This window comes from Anastrepha obliqua, chromosome 4 (genome assembly GCF_027943255.1).
Source record: "Anastrepha obliqua isolate idAnaObli1 chromosome 4, idAnaObli1_1.0, whole genome shotgun sequence".
NCBI lineage: Eukaryota > Metazoa > Arthropoda > Insecta > Diptera > Tephritidae > Anastrepha > Anastrepha obliqua.
The window spans coordinates 37,553,059-37,570,527 of record NC_072895.1 but is presented as its reverse complement, the minus strand read 5'-3'; the positions used below and the strand labels follow the sequence as shown (position 1 = coordinate 37,570,527).

Sequence of the window (17,469 nt, the reverse complement as noted above, 5' to 3'; positions counted from 1 at the left end):
TGCAGTCAATTCAGTATAGACGTTCACACCAACAGGAAGGAGTAGAAGCAGACGCCACCAAACTTTAGTCGCCTTTCGTTGGCAATAATTGCGGTGAATGAGTGAACGCGCTCAACCTTACTGGATGCCGCATATCAACGAACACCACGCCTCTTTGATATCCAAATAAATATATATATGCCTATATACATATACATAAACATGGCATGCCTTATAACCTGCCGTACATAGTTCAAACAACGATTTCCTCCCTTACACAAAGGCATACGTACCAAAGGCATAGGCGTAAGCGAGTCAAATCCACATTGACTGAGTTCAGTGGTGAAGCAGCCATCAGCCGCAATCTAACCGTTGCCAATCGCAAACAACGAGCACGAAAAAAAGATGCCTATACACTTAGCCAATGGTAACGAATGCGACAACCAGAGTTCGCGGGCACCCGAGCCAGACATGGTTTCACTCATTTCATAGGCCGGCAATCGGCTGGTCGCCGCCAGAGAAGATAGTGCACAAACATTAGTCGTCTCGCATTCGAGGAACGGCAAATGTACGGAATTCTATGTAGCGTAGCGCGCATGACTCAACAATGAAATTGAAATCGGAATCGAAATCGTAAACGCAACCGCGCTCACCAGACCGAACTACGAGTGGCAACTACACCTAACGAGCATACGGCACCGGCAGAAACGATCGAATCACGGCAGTCAAACGTAACGTCACAAAATCAATCACGTTAAATCAGTTTCAAATGTCCAGTTAATGACGGCAGTATATTTTGAATATTTCGAACGTTTTGAATATACAACGGGCACGCGTATGTGTACGATTGTGAGTGTGTGTAAAGTGTAAAAATTAAATCTGCGGCAATCTTTACATATTAACATATGTGCGTACATACATATATACGTGTATGTGCATATGTACGTATATGCGAAACAAAAAAGTGAAAATACGGGAATTTGTTATCAGAAGCTCAGCACAGAAGTGAAGTTTAGTCAATAAGTGATCAGCTGCTACTTTCTAAAAACAAGCACCTACACCTATTAATCTATGTATATACAAACATGTGTATGTATATATGTAGATATGTTCTTGAAATACGTACATTGATATTTCAGAGCGGCGCACATCTCCACATTCATTAATTAATTGCGGTGTACCGCCTGAATATCCAGCACACGTCTTTCGTTTAATTTAATTTGCAAAGGTGAGCGACTAAGTTTGAAATGTGTAAAAGGAATAATCGATGGACTGCCTCGATTGTGAATATGAAATCGTGCATGGTACATATTTGTGTCATATTGCAAATGAATATGTGAAACTCTATAATAATATAGAAACACTAATACATCTCGGAAAATAGCATACAAATGCCAAGTCTATATGTACATGGGGATGTGTGTGCATAATTACTTTCACTTGAGGATCGCCTATGCGCCAACAGTAGGCTCAGGGCTGCAAGTAACAAATTCATCAGTAAAGGCCACAAACAATTTCCACTGTGATCTTAAGATTACGCCCAAGCGAAGAACTGCGGCTCATCGTCACACAGAAGCACGTCGCGCTGCTTCTAACTAGCGTGTGCACACCTACATAACTACATGCATGCATGCAAACATACACACATATACAAAAATATGTGCCTGCATGCCTACAGCTGAGCTAACATTTTATCACAGGTTGAAATCTCATTCAAAGACCGGCCAGTGGAGAGGGTATATTGTTAGGCTAATAGTTGTCAGCAGCTTCCCATTAAAAATTCGGCGTTGCTGTCCGCTACCGCATTTGCCGTTGCCGTTGCCATTGCCATAGTATTTTCGTTGGTCGTTTATTACTAACCGTTGGTATCGCGCGGTTGCGCAAAAGGCGCTCAAGACGGTCTAGTCATAAATTAATGCCTTAAATGAATTTAAAACTGTCAGCAATGACGTTTACATTTGGACGCTTAAAGTTGGTCGCCCGCCTGGAAATGCCGGTGTGAGAATTTCGGTTGATTAAGAGCCATGCTGTCGGTGTGTCGTCTGTTGGCCAGCAGAGTGAATACGGAAATACATAAATATGTGCATATGTATGCGTGTGTGTACATACATGAACTTATAGTGCGATCAGGTTTTACATATCTACGTACATATGTATGTATGTATGTATGTACTTGTGTTTGCATAAAAAATTTTAAAAATATTTACTTTACCATACAAATCTACGTATGAATTTCCGCGAATCTGCAATGAAGTTCTCCTTCGTAGGTATTTGGTTATTAAATTAAACAAAGTTACAGCGTATAGTAAATCGCAAGTAAATAGCTGAAAAAGACAGACAAATGAAGCGAGCTTAAATTAGTTTTTTTTTTATAGCTAGTTAGATCGTAAGGACCTTGCTTAGAGCAGTGTTTCCTTTTATATCAGTTTTTCCTGAATATTCTTCTATCCACCCGCCAGAATGACCGAAATTCATTCCCATTATTTAAAGAGCATGATTTTATTCGTGTGGCGGCGTCGTCTGGGTCCTATCAATCCAAACCTCGAAGTCCCTGTTGACAGTTTCGATATTCGCTTTAAGGGCTTTAATTTTTTTGCATTTCCGCTTAACATCGACTTTGCAGAACACTCACAAACAAAACAGAACTAAGCTTGCAATATTTCTTAACGTTTTTCAAGTGTTGGGCGTTTTATTTGCCTCCGGTATGACACTGACTGACAATTACGATTTCGAGTATGGAAGAGCTGTGAGTGTCAAAATAGAATGGTCCAGTAAATTCAACTACATTAGCGAACTTGTCGCCCCAATTCAAATACTGGCTAGATATGGACGTCCTTGAATGCTTTCAAGTATACATAAAGGGTGATCAATTTAGAGGTTCCGGATTTTTAATTGAAATAAAACAACGAAAATTTAAATTCATTGGGCAATCTTTATTACTTTATTGTAGAACCATTCATGACATTTAATTTTTAGAGATACTCCCTTTCAAATGTTGGCCGCAACTGCACCGTAATTCGATCAACCATAAACACCAATTTTGAATGACGCGCTGGAGGTCTTAGGGCGGGATCTCGTGAATAACTTTAGTAATGTTGGTTTACAATACCTCAACTGAAGCTGGTTTATCCTGATAGCATTTCGACTTTACATATCCCCACAAATAAAAGTCCAAAGGTGTGAATATCACACGATCTTATTGGCAAATCTAAGAAGAAAGATAAATTGCTCACCGAAACAAAGATGCAGTAAATCCATTGTTTCATGTGTGACAAGTAGCGCCTTTTGGTTTTGCAGACCACGGGCTTCACTTTCGTTCGCCATTCACTGTTACATAGGCGCCAGCCTTGTCAAGAAATTGAAGAAATATTGGCCGACGATTCCTTCAGCCCATAGGCCGCACCAAACGGTTGTTTTCAAAGGATGTAATGGCTGTTCTTGAATGGCTTCGGGCTGCTTTTCAACCCAAATATATTAATTTTTCTTATTGACGTAGCCATTAAAACATAAATATACCCTAAATTGGTCTGAGCGCGCGATCACTTTTCTAAGAGCATTGATTTTCATTGTACAATTGTACGATTTGTAAACGTTGTTGAGGCGTAAGTCTTTCCATGATGAAATGTCAATGAATACTGAAAACAAATGTATTTAGTTTGACAGTAGTCACTCTTTAAATAAAATTCTATGTAAAAAAAAAACAATTTCGAACCCCCAATATTTTAAAGTGGTCTTAATTAGCTTTAAATAATATGAAGCTAATACGAAGATTAATATTGGCAACTTGTAGGTATTTTGAAGATTTTCTTTTTGATATCTATTTTTTATTTAAAGTACCCCATGGTGGTGCTACTAAACAAATTATATGGAATTTTGTAATATTGTAATAGGAAAACCGTCCGCATTAATTTTTTTCGTATATGTAAATCAAATTAAAACTTGCGAAAAAGACCAAAATAAAACAAATTTCACAATATTTGTCCAAGGGTTAACCTGGGTGTGGGCTCTTTTTCGTCCTGTTCGAGGATCCGTTTAAAATGTCGTATCCATAAATCGGCAGAAAATTAAAGTTTAGGAAGCTGGAAGTTCAGATCGTTAGCTATAATAGAAATATGTTAAATTCACATCCAAAGTCGAAAAAGCCAGACCGGCCAAGCCCGGGTGCCTAACGAAGGGTTAAAATTTTATTTAAAAAGTTCTTTTCTAATCATATTTTTTTACAACAAACAACGTGATTATTATTATTTTGATTTTAGATCCTTTTTACTTTTTATTGGAGGTGTGTTTTTCTACTTTCTATCTTCATTGCCATAACTCCGTCTAAATTTTAATTAATGATAGCTTTTTTAAAATTGGGGGTGCCCGAAATTGACTTTAGAGTTATGCTCTACTGGACTTTTTTTCTCAGAATTCTATTCCAAAACTGCCATAAATGATGTCGAAATAAATCGTTTCACACAAATTGACTCACCCTAATACGCATATTTTATATAGATTTAGTTTTGTTCATTGAATTTTGCTCGCGTCACTAAACCCCGCTTTGTCAAGTGCTAATGAAGTAGTTCAGTGCTGCCAAATATGTATGTAGGTATGTTTGCTAACAGCGACTCGTTTTGTTCCCAAGTCGCTAAGTGGTTGGCGAATCCAAATCTTCTATTGAGGCTTTAAGAACTCGAAAGCATCGTGCATCGTTGTTGTCGTATTGAAATGATATCTCCCTCGTCTAATACTAGCGTACGTTCATATATACATACCTACAATTACAATTTTTTTAAAGGATAAATACAGTTTGTGCGGTAGTTGGCGGAAACCGAAATGACAAAAATTCCAAAAAGTAGGTGCCTAATAAAAAACAAAACCCAATAAAAGTGAAAAGGTGTGTGTGATAACTAAAATAAATCAACCCGTGTTATTCATTATTCCGTTTCACCTTCATCGACTTGCTACCTATTCCAAGCATCCAATGCCGCATTCGCAGGAGTTTAAATATTTCAGTGTGTTCTTTAATTGAGATGTATTTGGCATTTACATACATACATATGTATGCATGTCGTCGCATGGACTAATAACTTAAGAAGACCCGTTGCGAAAGTTTAAAATTTTCAAAGTAAAAAGTGAAAAGCAAAATCTTGGGATGTGTTTCCTGTTCTGAGATGCTCACTTCAGGGTGTTCGAAAAGTGTACAGTGCTGAGTGAAAAACGACACAAATTAAAAATAATTATAATTGTCATTGATGTTTGATAAGCCTGGATGAGTGCAGCAGAGTTTTGGTTTTGCGAAGTATCAGTTGGGCAATTTACCACAAGTGCAACGCTCCAAATTACCGAGTCGTATTTGTGCTCAGTTGTGACCCGCGCCCATCGTAGTCTCAGGAATATCATTGTGGGTTCATTGCCTCGACGGGAACTAGCGCCGTTATTAAGCATCCTTGACAGCAAACCTTGAAATATTCCAAAAGACGCACATGGGCGTCTGCACCGAAGAGCGCCCTGTGATGCATTGGGTAAGTTTAACAGATGCATATTGATCACTAACTTAGCCGTTATCAAAAGTCAATTCGAACTATAATATAATAGCCCCATTGACAACGTATATTTAAACATATACATATGTATGTACATTAGGGTGGAGTAAATTTTTTTTTTGATCGCTTTTGGTAGACCTGTTATGTTTTTTATTTTGTATGGGAATAAGTTTCCGTCCTTTCTGAGCCAAAGTTACGAGTTATTTCAACAATTAAATAATACGTGATATTATGTGAAGTATGTGCCATTGGAAGCTACAACTTTACTCCATCTTTCAGACAGCATACGGATTCCTCTGACGAAAAATTCGAGTTCTTTTGACTTGACCCATTCATTGAGCCAGTTTGCGATGCTCTCGTACGATGTCAATAGTCAATATGAGCTGACTGCATTGATCGGAACAGATGGTAATCCGAAGGTGCAATGTCTGGGAAATATGGACTATGAGCGGGTGCGGCAAGATTTCCCAATTCAGTCCGTCTAAATATTTGTGGACTGATATAGCAACATGTGGCCTGGCCTTGTCATGTAGCAAAATCAGTTTGTCATGTCTACCATCCTATTCCGGCTTCTTTTCTTTGCAGTCGGTAATGATCGCCAGTCATGGTTTCAGATGGCTTAAGTAGTTCACAATAGATGAAACCCTTCTGATCCCACCAGGTCAACAACATAACCTCTGAAGCATGAATATTTTTTTTTTCGGTGTCGATTGATCTGGTTCAACTGACAGGCTCCAACATTTTCGACGCTTAGAGTTATCATAATAGATCCATTTTGCATCGGCAGTGACGATGTGATGCAGAAAACCTTTTATTTTCCGCCGTTCACACGCCACCAAACGTCTCTCGGTATCCCTCTGCTTCAATTGATGTGGCACCCAGTTTCCTACTCTCTGGACTATTCTCATCGCGTGCAAATGTTTACCGACGGTTGATCTGTCAACATTCAATTTTTTAGATGTATCCTAGATATATCTTCAAGTGTGCGACATGCGGCTTCATCCAATAATTGTTGTAGTTGCGTGTCTTTGAATTTTTTCGGTGACCCTTCGCGATCTTTATCGCAGACAAGTGGTATTTGATGGAGCTTGATTACCGTGAATGCTGTTTGTTTTTTTTTTTTTGAACCGAACATAGACATTTTTGACGTCAGATAAAAAAGAATCTTTACGCTTCAAACGAATGACAACTACTGCGATCGAGGTTTTACATATACACCTTCAAATCACCAGTATATTACAAGAGCGAGCACAAAAATAGTATCAGCAACGACACCTTTTTTACGAGGGCGAAAACTTATTCCCAAAGAAAATCTCACCCACCTTAATCATTTGAGTATAAAACTTTTAATATTATTAATAATAATATTATAATTCAGTTGGCAAAATTATGTAAGTATATAAATACATTTATACATAAACTCGTGTATTTGTTGACATCAAACAACATGAAGTGACAAGCTTGCATTTTGGGTGATAAGCTGTGTGGATTTTTATCATTAATTATTTAAACTAAGTAATTATCTAATCTAAATAGCCGCCGTAACTACCACTCTCGAATGCGTTGGTTCGAATCTCCGTACATGAATCAAATAATATAAAAAGTTCTTTCTAATAGCGGTCGCCCCAAGCAGGCAATGGCAAACCTCCTCATTAAAACCATTTGCCGTTCAGAGTCGACTTAAAATTGTAGGTACCTCCATTTGTGGAACAACATCAAGACGCACGCCGCAAATAGGAGGAGGAGCTCGGCCACATATATATGTATATGTATACATATCATATATACATGTAAGGATTTAAAATTTAAACCTTCTAATCCTGCAGATTTTCAAATTGCTTAATCTTGTTTTTGTTTTTTGTTTGAATTGCACCTGCAATCACTAAGCGATCTTGTCCGAGTGTGGAAAATATAAATACTAGTCATTCTTCTTTTTCGTGCTGCGAATGGCAATCGGAAGCACTAGGTAAAGCCAAGCCCTTCTTGATTTCCTCTGCCGCAATCAACAGATACGGCATGGCCTACTTTCATGGGATGCTATCCAATCGCACATTCTCGGTCTAGCGGGTGGAGCTGCTAGGTCTGAATTCTCTGTTTTATGTTATACTATATGTACATCCATCGTCACCTTTATTTTGTACTGATTCATGATTGCAGTAATTTCGAATTTTGGTTTGTTGAAGTTTAGTTCTGAATTTTAAATTATTGAAGAACTGTTAAAATGTAAGAGTTGAACAGGAAAAGGACATTTTCTAACATTTTTATATTTTATATTTTTCCTAGCGGCAAATTGAAAACGCATGACGTAGATTTTTTCGCATAAAATGGATGTTTCTAATTCGAACCGTTATTATGTGCTCTGAAATAGGGATATATCCTAATAATCCGTTTTTTATATGTTTGTTTACTAAGATGCGGGTTCCCTTGAGAACCTGTGGTGAACAAAGATGGGCCTCGCGTCAACTCAGCGAACACTGGGTTAGTGCGCAAACGTGCAAAGTCACGAGATCCTTCTGGCCACAGGTAGATCGGGGGCACTTAAGGGATCTTTTAAAGCTAACAAAGCCGCAGCTCTCAAATGTGGTTAGTGTCCTTACCGGATATTGCCCGTTAGGTATCCATGCGGTGAGCATTGGGATCGCTGCAAGCTGTCTGGAGGAGGAGGGGTAACATCTCAGCACCTTCTTCGCAGCTTCCCTGCTCTCGTCGGGCACCTGCGGATATAGCAGGTTTAAATATCACACACCTGGTGAATTTCACCTTGAAGCGGTTAATGCAAATACTGTTAGCCACTGTTGGCCGTCATCCTCCAATTCAAAGCCCCTTCTTCCTTTTACCTTCTGTTCAGCTCTTTTCCCTCTGTTTTTTTCTGTAAGGTATTGCAATTGACGAGTTTGAATTCTTTGTCCAAGTGGGCCCCTCGCGTGGACAGCCATTCATCGTATCCATTAAGATGTCGACACCATTAGAACGTCTCTGCACATGGCCACTTGAGATGAAATAGGGTGGTAAGTTCACCTTACCCGATCCATTTGATCTTAGATAGACCGACAATTTTTATTTTGTAAAGCTCGATCTCTCTGAAAACTTGAGAAGTTTTGATAACTCAGAAAGAGAACGCACATTCGAATCATATGTTCTAAGCTGAAGGTTATCATGTTGTATCGGCATCGTGTTTCTGTTTATTGAGTGTATTGATTTTTACGGATGGGTCACTGGCCCGACGCAACCTACTGTTCGACAGTAGGATGGGATGGGATTTAAGGTGCCCATACTCAAGTTGGCGGCCGCCGTAGCCGAATGGGTTGATGCGTGACTACCATTCGGAATTCACAGAGACAACGTAGGTCCAAATCTCGGTGAAACACTAAAATTAAAGAAAAACATTTTTCTAATAGCGGTCGCCCCTCTGCCATGAAAAAGCTCCTCATAAAAATATCTGCCGTTCGGAGTCGGCTTAAAACTGTAGGTCCCTCCATTTGTGGAACAACATCAAGACGCACACCACAAATAGGAGGAGGAGGTCGGCCAAACACCCAAAAAGGGTGTGCGCGCCAATTATATATATATATACTCAAATTGCAACTACTATAATTTTTTGCAGCCCGGCAGGTCTGCAGTTGTCATTTTCTCACATTACTTCACACCATGATATGTATTTCATCCAGAGAATATCTAGTCGAAGCTGGTAGGCTGGTTGTAAGCCGCCTGAACCATTCAACAAAGGAGTCGCTTCTGGTCATGCCCAAGTGCATGGTAATCAGAGAGCTTTCCGCAATATGCACCACCCCAAATTCATAATAAATGCCAATTTATGCAATTTTGAGTGATAAGTGAAAAATAAAATATTCAGAAAAAATATTTCTTAATATTCTCGCTGACTTAGCAAATTATTGATTATTGAAAGAATTTTAAACCATTTTCGATTTTAGATTCAAATGATTCACAATTTATTCAAATTGCGAGAATGGGCGAGGAATAATTTTTTTATGGACGGTTTTCTGGTGGATTTCATAAAAAAACTAGGGACTATCTGTCTTTCGCACTCAGCGCAATTTCAAATGAAGGCAGTTGTCACAAAAAAAAAATTAAAACATTTGTAAAAGATATATATATATATAAATATAATAATTAAAAATAAGTAAGAAAATATGAAAAAAAATAAAATAATTAAAATATGTGCTTGTTATGTCCGTGAACGTGGAAAGAACATTTTCAATGTTCAAGAGTATTTACCGTCACAATAGACACGGATTTTTGTTTGAAAATTTAGCAAAAATATTTGCTGCATAATGCAACAACAATGTGAACTATTTTATTTTATTATTGTACAATTGAATTATTTCTCTGTTTTGAATTTATGTATATTTCGTTGTTCTTTTTATTTATTGTTTTTATGTTGTAAGAATATAAACTGAAATAAAATTTAAAAAATATGGAAAATAAAATACGTTTTAGAGCTAATTCATAGTGCAAAATTATTGAGTTTAAGGAGAGTGTTTTGACGCCTCAAATGCATATTTTATAGCAATTTTTTCGTTGCCTTTTTGATCATATATGATACACACTAGGCCGGGTCGATTTGTGGGGAGGCAAAAAAATCGCCCATTGCTCTGTGAAAATCATATTCTAGGGATCACAATAAGAAACTTTGCCGAAGGAACCATACCTCTAAATTAAAACATACAATCATTGATAAAAATTATGCTCCAAAAATATAAAACAGTGCGTGGAGTTGTGTGCATTTTCCCTTCGTGTTTTACACACTTCCTCGCAGACCCTGTTTGCTTCGTTTGGCATAGACGCTTATGCTAGCAGAAATAATGGAAAAACAATTCTAGTTAATTCGATTTTTAAAACATAAAGTTATACTACTTGGCCATCAAAATGTTGTACTAATGTTGACTTAGAAAAATATTTTGAGAAAGCTCAAATAGAATAAAATCATTGATACAATATAATTTGCAATATGAAGTCCGAGGAAAGGCCAAAATCTGTATTCAATGCCAGTGAATTGTGCCGAAAAGATACACAACGGTATATAGTATATAATTTATTAACTATTCTAGCACCTCTTCCCGTAAGAACTTGCGAGAATGGTTGGTTGGTTGGTTTAAGGGGTGATTCTTCCAGAATCCAACTAGCGCTTCCGCACCGTTTTATTGCCACATCCTCGTTACCAACTTGTTTACCAGTTATTTACAGCATGACTATATCCAGTCTGTGCGGTTCAGGCACCTTATCAGGTTGTCGACATCTAAGCCAGACAGCTGTTCCAGACTCTCGAACAGTGGTTTACTCAGGGTTAACATTCTGTCCTTCCATAGGGCAGGGCATTCGCAGAGGAAATGGAAGATTGTTTCCTTTTTCTCCGGTCGCTTACAACTGTGACAGTATGTGTTTTGAGGGATGCCCATTTTGGCTGCTTGTTCTCACACAGACCAAAAGCCAGTTATGACTGCCGTTAGTCCCCAAGCGTCCCGTCGTTTTATGTTTATCAATGTTGACTAATGCTTAAGGTTGTAGGTGGGCGATAACGTTCTGCTAATTTTGCATTTTGTCTGGTCCCTCCATTTACAAGGTGGCGCAAAAGTAACCTTCCGATGTTTTTTGGCTGTAATTAAAAAAAAATGAAAAACTTTGATTCTTCTTGTGGATTATTTTTATTTGGTCTTTTAATTTTTTTTACATCAAGTCGAGAATATGATGTCATGTAAATGGCCGCCGCCACAGTTGATTGCCATTTGAGCCCTTTTTATGGCATTACAATCTGCGATTCGGAGGTATTTTAGGGAAATTGCATTCTTGACTGCACCTAGAGGTGTGAACACCGATTCTGCAAGAGCGTTTTTCAATGCAGATCCCCTTCTTGCCAGTTCATCCGCTTTTTCATTACCTTCGATGCTCCGATGTCCCGGGACCCAGATTAAGCTAACTTTATGGTTTTCGCTCAAGGTGGTGCGGCTATTCATGCTTTGCTCCACCACTTTAGAGGTTGCTGTATCTGAACCCAGTGCCTGGATTGCAGCTTGACTATCCGAAAGAATAGCGAGATTGCCCTTAAAAGAGGGATCTGCGATTAGCAGCCTACAAGCTTCCCCAATTGCCAGTACTTCCGCAGACACTGCAAGCGAGAATAAAAGATAATTTTAATTACTTCGCCAACTCAAATCATACAGCATTAATAATTACGATCAAGCGTTTGAATCTTTATGTCTATAGAAACTTAACCCCACAGTAGAAAGAATTTTAGATAAATTTGCTGAAAAGAAGCGGCAGGTTTAAATCAAATTTTATACATTTTTTTCTTGTGATTCAATTTCTTTATTTGTTCCAATGTGATTTAGATTTAATTTGTTTTCATTAAAAATATATTTTTTGTTGTTGTTTTATTACTAACTTGCTATACCCGACTACGCCTTCTATCCTGTGACTTAGTCTGCTTTATTAGTATTCGTTTTAGGTTGGGGTTAGAGCACAGCAACCTTAAGATCTACTGTGTCTCCTTCCTGGATTTATCTAATGTCGTTTAATTCTACTTATGAGATGAACTTTAATACGGACTCCAAGTCTTTGCACTTGAATCTTGCCGTGCATCATTAGATGGTCACTCAGTATCCTTTTGCATTTGTGCATCGGTTTGGATAATGCTCAAGAATGCGCCTTACAGTTTCGTTTTCTATTTCGCAAACTTTACAGGTTTTTCAGGTTTTGCGAAAACTCTCGTGACAATTCTTAAATTGTTCCATGTAATTTTTAAGCGTTTTCCGTTGTGAGAGCCTGCAAAGACTCTGGAGTGCTTCAAACCTGGTTGATTGCCCCATTATATGTATAAGTAGTTACCAAACCTGGTTGATTGCCCCATTATATGTATAAGTAGTTACAGCGACAATGACCCTGAACGATATTAATTTTTATTTCAAATGAAATTTTCAAATAAATAAACACCAGCATACGTTGATGCCGCTGACAAACTAGATTTATTAAAAAAAAATTCTTATAAAGTAAGTTTTCTCTTCGTTGAATTTAAAATCGCATACCTTTTTGTTCATGTGTCGATTGTGCTAAAATATATTTTCTCTTTTTTTATGTCCGAGGTTACTGTCTAGTCCGATGAACATCCATTCAGTAGTTACAAAGATTGAGTTCAAAGAGAAAACAAAAATTCTAAAATAGTCCTTTAAGAAATTTTCAATGTACGGACACGACTTTTCTAAAGTATACATTTTTTTAGTTCCTTGAATTTGTTTTTTATTTCCTATTATAGAATTCTGTAGCTATGTACCTGAATATCTATATCTATTTTTATGTTTTTCCCACTTTTCATTTAATTATTTATTTACAATAGTCTAAACGAAAAGTAGTGTAACTGCCGACTATGATTTAAATACTTAAAAAATAATATATAAAGTATTTGAAAAAAGGCTTTTCAGAGATGAAAAATCGAATTAGATGGTGCCCAAAATTAAATTAACCCTTTACTGCATAGGAGCCCATATATGGTATTGCAGTTTTGACTCAATTTTATTTACAAATTAAGTATTCAAACAATTATAATTCATCAAATATATGTAATATTTAGTAAAAATAAAACACGAAAAAATTGTACATGATTTTATGACATTTGGAAATAAACTCGCGTTTGTGCAAAAGGGTGGAAAAGCAGAATTGAAGTGCGAGTGATTCATTTTCAAAAACCGATAACAGAGTGAAACGGCAAAAAAAAAATTATTTTCATGGAGTCGATATAGTACTCATCTTTTCGACGGAAAGTAATTTTTTCGCTTTTCAACTGTTTTCTATGCTTTACAACTAGCTTTTATATATTATATGATTTTGGAAAATAAAATATAAAAACCTTTTCATTATTTTTCTTTTAATATGTCTTACTGATATTTAAATAAAGTTATTTCCACCGTGAAAAAAAAAATTTGTTTTGGTTTTTTTCAACGCTTTATTAATTCAAGGCTTAAATTCAGAAGCATAGCGCGAATACTCCGTTTTACATTTAGCCCCGTAAAAAATAAGTCTTTCCAAAAGAAATTAGCAGTAAATACTGTCATTGATGTTGTTACAAACAAGTGAAAGTGAGAGGATAGTCCTTCTTACTTCCGAAGACTTTAGGTTCATTGGCTCACCAAAGCTCAATGAGCGTAGAGCATATTTTAGAAAAAAATTGTTGCACCCGTTCAATGTTTTTTATGTAGATTTTATGACTTGGTCTCAAAATGAAAATAGCGTACAATACAATGAACGACTTAAGTTTAAACACAGCAGCATATTTTCTTATTTCCCAAAAGGTATATATATATATACATATATAATTGGCACGTACAACCTTTTTGGGTGTTTGGCCGAGCTCCTCCTCCTATTTGTGGCGTGCGTCTTGATGTTGTTCCACAAATGGAGGGACCTACAGTTTCAAGCCGACTCCGAACAGCAGATATTATTTTTTTATGAGGAGCTCTTTCATGGCAGAAATACACTCGGAGGTTTGCCATTACCTGCCGAGGGGCGACCGCTATTAGAAAAACGTTTTTCTTAATTTTGGTGTTTCACCGAGATTCGAACCGACGTTCTCTCTGTGAATTGCGAATGGTAGTCACGCACCAACCCATTCGGCTACGGCGGCCGCCAAAGGTATACAATAATTGAAAAAGCTGTTGAGTTTTTTTTTCGGCATTCATTTTTATTCCTAAATTTAGAAAAATTTAATTATTTCACTTGCTTTATAATTAACAAAATAACAAAAAATCGGTATAATAAAAGTCTACATACATCCATTTGCTTTGGTCACTCAAGCAAAGCAAGCATTGAGAAAGTAGCTGTAAAGTACAGCTATTCCAAAATTTCATGTGATAATTCGTTTGAATTCGTATGAATATAAAAAGCTATTCAGAACCCCAAAGAAGCTATTCAGAAGAGATGTAAGCTCCATTTTAAAATAAGTCGACCAAAATCTGAGAACTAGTGCTCCGATTTCCAACAATTCGTCTAGACATTCGGAAAAGTGTTCATCCAAGAACTATTAAGAGATATCTTAATTAAAGCGGATATTTCAGCAGACCCCCACGTAAAAGACTTCTGATTTCAGAAAAAAAAGCGTCAGAACAAATCTTCTGATGTCAAAAAAAAAGCTGAGTTTGCACAGGTACATATTGATAAGCGAATGTATTTCTGGTTTTACTCACGAATCGAAGTTCAATATATTTGGAAGTGATGGTTAGCCTAAAATAAGGAGAGGAAGAAACGCGGATATGGAAATGAAAAATTTGATACCTACTGTCAAGCACGGCGGTGGTAGCGTAATAGTTTTGGGAGCTATAGCTACACCTGGCATTGGAAATATGACCTTTATTGAAGGTACTATGGACCTTCTATGGAATATAAAAACATATGGGAACAACATTCGAGCCCATCAGTAGAATGCTTGGGTCTTCGGCTAGATTGGTCTCACCAATAGTGACCCCTAAGCATAGGGGAGACCGGGGATGGTTGGCTATAGGGGCAGGTAGACTAAGTAACAATAACTCGTCTTCATCACGTGATTTTCCTCAACCAATCGTGAATATCGATGCCTCCCCATGACCCGCGAATTTGTGCAAATTGAGCCGCGGCAGTCGCAAGGCGTTCGTGAGTTAGATCACATGTTGTGTTTTTGTTCTCGATAAGTAATTTTTTTAGCTCGTACTTTTTTTGTTATTGTGCCTATGTATCTGTTAGAAACAATTTTGTTCTTATGCCAAATAAAAACATAATAGTTCTACTATATATAAGGCAGTATTGCTCCTATGTTAGTGCCAGAGTTTGCATATTATGGGCAATTAAAATGCAAAATGGCGTCAGGGGCTGGTTGACAAATTTTGTTCGGGGTAGGTTGACTAATTAGTCAACCAACCCCATCTCTCATGGAATCGCTCTATAGTCTTCTGTCACATTCTAATTGACTGTTGTATTTTTACAGACAATGAGGACTTACAAAAGAAAATCTGAAAGGGGTAATTCTTCAAAAGATATCATAGAAAGAGCTTGCCACCCGATTATCTTCGATAATGAAAGCATAAACGCCACGTCAAAGCAATAACAAATCCCGTACAAAACGTTGCATCGTTATGTAACTAAACTAAAAAATAAATTAGAAAGTAATCCTAACCTCACGAGAGCTGATTTGACCCTGGACACGGCCGGGTACATAAGAAATAGGCAGATATTTAGCGATGACGAAGAAAACAAACTGGCAGCTTATTTGAAGACGGCTGCTGATATTTATTATGGATTGACACCGTATGAGACACGCAAGTTTGCATTTGAATACGCAAAAAAGAATAATAAAACAATGCCTGAATCTTGGAAAACAAAATTAATGGCTGGTGAAGATTGGCTTGATAATTTTTTAAAACGTCATCCCTCATTATCAATAATATCACCTCAAGCTACGAGCCTGTCTATAGCTACGTCGATCAACCAGAAAAACGTAAATAATTTTTTTGGTAATTTTAAAACAGTTTACGAACGATTAAATCTTACTCCAGGTGATATCTGGAATGTTGATGAGACGGGACTTACAACAGTTCACGTGTCTAATAGAGTCATAGCTCGCCGAGGTTTTAAAAACTTGGGGAAAATGACATCGGCTGAAAGAGGCACTTTAGCAACGATTGCAGTAGCTACATCAGCTCTCGGCAACATGGTTCCTCCTTTTTTTGTTTTTCCAAGAGTTCACTTCAAGAATTAATGTTACTTATGGTTATTTTTAAGTTCTTTTTTAAGATTTAAAGTGAGAGAATTAAAGATTTTTTGTTAGATTGTCGTTTCCGCGACAGTCGGTTCTACGTTACCGAAACGACCCGGATTTATATCCGGCCAAGGACTGTCACTCCAGCAGCATTCCCCGTATGTAGGTAGGGAGAATGTTTATGCTGCTACAACAACAACATTGTTTGTTAGATTTATCAAAGTTCTTTGTGACCTGAAAAAGGATCTTGAATTTTAGTTTGTTCATTTTAATTAAAAAGTTTCTATCATTTAGTAAATTTTTGTGTTTTATTTTATACCAATCCTCTTGATTTATACTAATTACTGCCTAAGTCAACCTACCCCATGCATATAGTCAACCTGCCCCGGACATGGGGTAGGTTGACCAAGCGTCAGGGGTTTATAAAATCAGCAAAATAAGTATTATAATAGTGAATATATAGGTCATATTATAGTATTTTAGGTACCTGAATAGTTCTTTTATCGGTAGCAATTGTTGTTTTTGTTATATTTAATTAAACATCAGAGATATACGAGCTTAAGTCAAAAGTTAGTCAACCATCCCCGGTCTCCCCTACTGCGCTAATTTTCAAAGAATGGCTCTTATATTACGCACCCAGCCAACTAAATACATCGATAAAGAGGCCGAATGTTTGGGAGCTTTTAGAGAGAAATATTCGACGAAGTATAGTGACTGACGCCAACTCGCTTAAAGAAGAGTTGATGGAAGAAAGGAACCAAATAAAGCGGAAAGAGCTTACCGAGCTTCAAGCAGTGATTGATAAAGGTGGTGGACCTACTAAATACTAAAAGTGTTCAAAAAAGTTAGTTTTAAAATGAATAATTTTTTTTTTAACTTTATTTGGTTGTTTTGTTAATTTTTCGTTATAAAGCAAGTGAAATAAAAATTAATTTTGTAAATTTATTAATACATCTGAATTCCGAAAAGACTGCATCAATAGTATTTTCAATTATTCTATACTTTGTGGGAAATAAGAAAATATGCTGATGTATGTAGACTTAAGTCCTTCTATGTATGTATGTATGTACATAAGAAATAAAATATTGCAAGAAAACCTTTAAACAAAGAAAACATGTTTGCCTATTTCTATGCACAAATGCCATGTAAACTTTATTCCCAAAAAAAACGGCGTATTTCGCACACAGATCAACAGCATATTGAAATGCGCAACGCTCAGCAAAACTTGAA

The 17,469-nt window shown here is 37.0% G+C and overlaps 1 protein-coding gene across 4 annotated transcripts in view; it reads left to right on the top strand.

Annotated features, from left to right (window-relative positions):
* The first annotated feature begins 516 nt into the window (after positions 1-516).
* Positions 517-17,469, top strand: part of LOC129245550 (protein apterous) — an 88,535-nt gene continuing 71,582 nt past the window's right edge. The window contains exons 1-3 of one of the 4 annotated variants that reach the window (XM_054883763.1): positions 517-834; positions 1,119-1,207; positions 4,757-5,483. In XM_054883763.1, the coding sequence (XP_054739738.1) occupies positions 5,445-5,483 (39 nt within the window). In that variant the 5' untranslated portion in view covers positions 517-834; positions 1,119-1,207; positions 4,757-5,444. Of the gene's footprint in view, positions 1,208-4,756; positions 5,484-17,469 lie in introns of all 4 variants that reach the window. The other 3 variants (XM_054883764.1, XM_054883762.1, XM_054883765.1) reach the window with 3 other exon arrangements.